At 44.1% G+C, this 6,138-nt stretch overlaps 1 protein-coding gene across 1 annotated transcript in view; it reads right to left on the bottom strand.

Annotated features, from left to right (window-relative positions):
• Positions 1-2,546, bottom strand: part of LOC307244371 (rac GTPase-activating protein 1) — a gene marked incomplete at both ends in the record, with an annotated part of 32,737 nt that extends 30,191 nt beyond the window's left edge. Inside the window, 2 exons of the mRNA XM_080019520.1 lie at positions 667-709; positions 2,439-2,546. Coding sequence (XP_079875646.1) covers positions 667-709; positions 2,439-2,546 — 151 coding nt within the window. The remainder of the gene's footprint in view (positions 1-666; positions 710-2,438) is intronic.
• Positions 2,547-6,138: the final 3,592 nt, after the last annotated feature.

Below are 6,138 nucleotides of genomic sequence, written 5' to 3' on the forward strand. Positions count from 1 at the left end.
TTCGCAGATTCCCGCGATTGAGATGTTGTAACGAGACAGTTCACGAGACAGAAGAGTAGCGTGTCCTGTGCATCGAAGTGTTTGCACATTCCATGTAGAAACACAGAAGGGATGTCAGAGATTAATTGTTCGTGAGTCAGGGGCATGCAAGGGTCGATACCAAGGGGCAGTCCAGCTATTTCTGATTGGTTTCGTAACAAGGAGAGGTTCTCTGGAGTAGGTTGTTAGCCCACTGCCAGATAGCCAGCTGGGGGGGGCTGCCCCCTTAGGGCCTGCTGGCCTGCCCCATTTCTAATTGAACCAGGAAATTAATTTGTCGATTCATGGATTAAACACCTGAAATTTGCTGTTCAGCTCCTTGTTAGAGAACAGCAAGTTTTGCAAAACGTACTGAAACACTGAACAGTTGGACATGTTCATTCAAAAGTTTAGAGAAGGTCAAATTAAGTTCACCTGTAATTGCATTTTAGGTTCATCCTGAAATTTCACCCGAAAGCCGAATATCCCTAACTTTTTGTGAGTAGTGTATGTATCTATGTATGTATATATGTATGTGTGTATGTATGTCTATATATTTTATATATATATATATATATAGGAGTGGGGATTTATCATCTGGGACCTCACCATATGACGCAACGTGTTTTCGCACATGGGGGGTCTCACCGAGGGGCACCAGGACCTGGGGGAGCTCCCCGAGAACCTGGCACTGTTGACGCGAATGAGACATCATCCAGCGGGGTTTCAGCACGAATCCGTGTTGTGTTTGCTCCGTGACGTTCACCTATTTCACCTTATCAATCAACTGAAATGCGTTTCCGAACAAATTTGAGGCGAGAAATAATCAACCCAGTTGCTGAATCTTCACTCATATTAGATTTACAAGATATCATTTAAAACTTTGTTCCCACTTTCGTAAAGCATGGGCTCACTCACTCTGCGATTTTCTGTCTCATTCAATACACTTCGTAAAATTAAATAAATATATAGACAATAAAAATACTATTTTTATTTTATTATTTCTCCCATCACCGGCACATCCATCATTGAAGGTTCAGTCCCTGTCCTGGAGCAGGAGCTGAATGAGTTTCTCAAAACGGAGTTCTAAGAACTACGATTGTCCCGACAGTAGTGCCTGCAGCACGGACACAATAAAAGGGACTGTTCTTCCAACAAGTCCATAGAACGATGAAAAAGTTCCTGGGGCGCGAAAACGCATGATATGGCGAGTTTTGTGATACATTAAGTATTGCGATTAAATTTGTTGCAATATTTCACTTTTTTTTTTTGGTAAATTATAACACCTGTTCCACACAGTTACACACAGTGCTTTCATTAGTTTCATTCAATTAAATACATCTACAAATATAAAAAATATTCATTCGCTCAAACCATTCGTTCTTTAAAATCAGAAATTAGTTTATTGATTGTATTAGATGTACAGAACATACATTCTGTTCCAAAACATGTATATTTTTCATTAAATAAACAGGAATATTCCGTATCTGCGAGTTGCTTTTCGTTTTGAATCATTGCTCCCCCCCGGTGGACAGATAAAGCATTGCAGCTGCTTTTCCACAAATGCAGCCCAGGCGGGTTCCCAGGCGCGGGCGCGAAATTACGTCATGGAGGGGGATATAATTACAGCCAAGGTCCAAGCACAGACCTGTCACGGTTGTTGTATGGATCAGCCACGCCCCAATCACTGGTCTGCCTAGGCTCTGTCATGCTCCAGCTTCCCTCTCCAAGTGGCTCTAATGTACAACCCACCCCCACACGCAGGCACAAGTAGCAGCCACAGGAGTGGAACCTGGGCTGGGGATGCCATGCACAGACCGCAGGCCCGGAGCCTGCCCCGCAGACGAGCCCGCAGTGCCCCCATGCCCGAACGTGCTCCGAGCAGGGCACCTTGATGTGAGCTCTTGCAACTTGCCAGCAACCGCAGGCCGCCAGTTATGTGGGCCCTCCACCACCCGGGGCACCCGCCCGCAAAGAACTCGCGCAGCGGGAGCAAAGGTCAACAGCCGCCCCCCGGTATTTCAATACTTTTAGACACAATTTGTTAGATATATATATATATATATATATATTTTTTTTTTGCTAATTTAACTCAACAGCTGCTATAAAAGTAACAAGTACTCCTAGATAGGAAACAGAAAAGTGCTCATAGTACTGTCGGCAGAACAAAACAACATAATTTAAAAAAGTACATAAAAAATGGGAAATTCAAAAATTCAGAAATTTCATATTTTTAAAGTCATAGTTAGAACAACTTGGAATTCCAAGTTTAATGTCGGAATAATGTCGAGAACAAAGTCAGCGCACCACTTAGTCTCCCTGCCCCTCCTGGACGGACTCGGTTCCCTTCCCCCACTGAAGGAGCCGGGACAGAGCCCTCGTTCCCGGATGCGCCCGGAGCGCCGGGCTCTGAGCCACACCATCAGTTTCTCCGGACACACCCAGAGAGGGGACAGAGCCCCCGTCTGGGACAGAGCCCCCGTCTGGGACGGTGCGTGCTCCCGGGGAATTAGGCAGCCGCACTTCATATGCCCTACGTCCCCAGTCCCCACACCCAAAACATTTCCGTGTACTGCTCCGGGGAGCTGCGCAGCATGAGCACCTGTCCGCAACGACTGCACGTCTCAGCTCCTTGCTTTTGCACCCGAGCAGGATGCAACTGGGGAACCCTTGATATCACCACCCTGATGGAGGGCAGCACCAGGGGCGACACATGCACAAACAGGGCGTCCACCGAGAGGGCACTCTCCACCAGTCGTACCACGTGGTGCTCCTCATTGAGGAACATCACCACTGCCCCACTCATGCGGGAGGCGAAGGACTGGTTCTGGGGGCTGACCTCATGGACCACGGCCTCCAGAACCCACGCCACGCCGTGAGCGAGAGACCTGAACGCCATGACAGCAAAGCCCGTAATGGCTGTATTCTCACAATGTATTGTGACTTTAATCTCAGAATTGTGACTTAATTCTCAAAAATTGATTTTCGAGAGTTTATTCTCAAAAGGTTAATTCGACTTAAAGTCGGAATTCCTAGTTCATTCTCGAAAGGTTATTTCGACTTTAAAGTCGGAATTCTGGATTTATTCTTGAAACACAGGGGTATTTTTTTGGAGTGGGTCTTATTCTCTTCTGCACAGAGCAGTCAAACATTTTGAATGTGATTCAGATAAAATCTGCCAAAAAGACAGTGCGTCTGTAAGAACAGAAATTTCACCTTGTGGAGTACTTTGCTTAACGCTGCAAGCCTTTACGACATTGATTTTTTTTGTGTGTGTAAGTGAGAGTGTGTGTGTGTGTTGACTTTGCCTGCAAGACTATTATGAAGGCAATGCGTTATAAGTGGGAGAAAGTGTTGCACCCTGGGAATCCTACGGGAGCCATTATTGGCATCGCTGATGCAGGAAATGGATTCAATGTAGAAAATAATACCCTTGAATAATTAATTAGGTTGGTTTTAAATGAACAACTTACACACCGACTGCGCTCCGAGGGGGGGTTTGTTTGGAGTTGCAAGTTCAACTTAAAAATCTATTGTTTTCTTTCTTCTCCAGACTGAGGGTTCACACTCATGGGGTGTTTCTGTCTAATTCAAATTCTAATTCTCTCAGCTAAGTATGTGCATGTGAAGCCCTTCAATTCTCTCACTGTGATTGAGGACAATATACTTTAAATACATCTTGTCTTTAATCCTATGAGGTCAGCTTTAGGGAACATGCAACGGTGATCCTGGTACAATGAAAACATTTCAATTTAGTAGGGGAAACGAATTTTACTCTTAATTTCACGCTTGGTACCAGGTAGAAAGGATTAGAGTTTGGACAAAAGATGTTTCCCTGGTGGGTTAGGAGAAGTGGATTTGGACTCGCGCAGTATGGGCAGTATAGACGTAGACGTAGACGTAGTCTCAAATTACAGATGTGTTTTCCAAAAATCTATTTTGTCCAAAATGTCTTAATAATAGCCTGTAGGTTCATCCAGACAAAGTCGTTTGCCTGTCACTTTAATCAACAAGGAGATTCCAGCAATAGCTCGACAATTGATAGTGACTTGAATTGCCACATTTTATTTCCCATTTTGCCCGCTTGACAGAACATTCATTTTTTGATCCAGAGGTAAGGGTTAGCTTTTTATGCAATATCATTTTACAGTAGGAGCCACTTCGAGAGGGTAGCTGGAACATAACAGAGCCCAGGCAGATCCGTGGTTGACCCATGCAGGGTCACTCCTTGGTCCCTGCTCGGATCTTGCCTGTAGAAGTACTCCTCACTTAACGACCTACCTGGTTAACGACCGTCCGGACTTACGATCAGCTCTCCGACCAGTCTGTATTGTACGCTGCATACAATACCGTGGCGTCTCAGCGTCAAGCATCTCATCTCATCACTGCTCTCAGTCTCAGTCTGTCAGTATTCACTACGCTAGCGTTGGCAATGGCCACGCCCCCTTACCGTGAAATAACACGGGTCCTCACTTATCGATCAATTCGCTTTACGACCTGGTTGTAGGACCAGAACTCGGTCTTTAAGTGAGGAGTACCTGTAATGATATCCCCCTCGATGACATAATCGACACATGGGGCCCTGGAAGGCCCCCAAGCTGCATTTGTGGAAAAGCAGTTGCACGCTTTATCTGTCCACCGGGAGGAGCAGTGGTTCAAAATGTAAAGCAACTTGCAAATGTGGATAATCTTGCGTTTCTTTATGTTGAGAAACAGAATGTATTTTTTGTACATCTAATAGAATCAACATAAACATCTCTGATTTTGAAGAATGAATGATTTTAAAGAATGAATGAATCAATATATTTTTTAAATGGTAGATCTATTTAATTGAATGAAACTATTTAAAACACCATGCATGACCATGTGTAACAGCGACACCTTGTCAGTTACTCCCCCTTATTTTCAAATCCCAATTTTGACAGGTGTGGGCTTTGCGCACCTCCCTGCCCGAACCCTGCTCCTTCACCTGGGCGAAGAGCACTTTGCTGCGGAACTATTCATCCATCAATCCCATCCTATCTGATCCCGAACCTGCGGCACTGTGTGGCTCAGACAATTAAAGTTTATTTCTAAAAGCCGTTCAGGCGGATCGGGGAACCGCACCTCACTTTAAATTAGATATTTTCTATGTAATTTTATTGTTTTACTGATATTATTGTGAAATATCGGAGGAACCGTCCCTTTAATTGTGTCCGCACTGCAGGAAGTACTGTAGGAACGATCATAGTTCTTACAACTTCATTTTGAGCAACGTATTTCGCTCCTACTCCAGGACAGGGACTAACCGGCACAAAGGAACTTTCAGTGATGTAAGTGCCGGTGATTGGTCCAGACCTCAGACCACGGTCCCTCGGACTAATCCACCCGGTCAAGTCGCATCGCTCTGGGTGGGAACCAGCCCACGTATACTCAGCGGTAATAAAAAATAAATAAAATAAAAATTTGTATTTTTATTGTAGGTGTTTTTATTTCATTTTACAACTTTTATTGAATGAAACAAAACATCCCCATGCGGTGTTCCGATGTGACCCCATGGCTTACCAAAGTCGTAACAAACCTTTCAATGATATCTTGTAGATCTAATATGACTGAAGATTCAGCAACTGGATTGATTATTTCTCTGGACTGGTAAGGTGAAATCAGTGAAAGTTAAGGAGTAAATACAACACGGAACTTGTGCTGAAACCCCTTTGGATGAAGTCACATCAGCGTCACTTTAGCGCTCCAGTGCGAATACAATCAGAAGAAAACCAGACACCTTCAAGGTGTCTGGCTCTCGGGGACCTCCCCTGCTACTAGTTCCCCTCGGGGAGTCCCCACAACTGTTCGGTGCGAAAACGCCACGTCATATTGTGAAGTCCCAGGTGATTCCCACCCCTATTTGAGACAAATACGAGTGGGAATATATATATAATATATACTGCATAATTAGAAATCAAGATCAAGATCAAGAGATTATTTGTATATTATTAAAGACCCTCGTTTTGAAATCAAAAGGCCAAAAACTAGAACCTATTAATCCACACACTTGGCCAGTTTAAAATTAAGGAAAAACTGCTGTTTACATCATCTACCATTAGTCAATTTAATGTATCAAGTATTGCATTGCATACCAGT

The sequence above is a fragment of the Zeus faber genome (genome assembly GCF_960531495.2).
Source record: "Zeus faber genome assembly, chromosome: 18".
Lineage (NCBI taxonomy): Eukaryota > Metazoa > Chordata > Actinopteri > Zeiformes > Zeidae > Zeus > Zeus faber.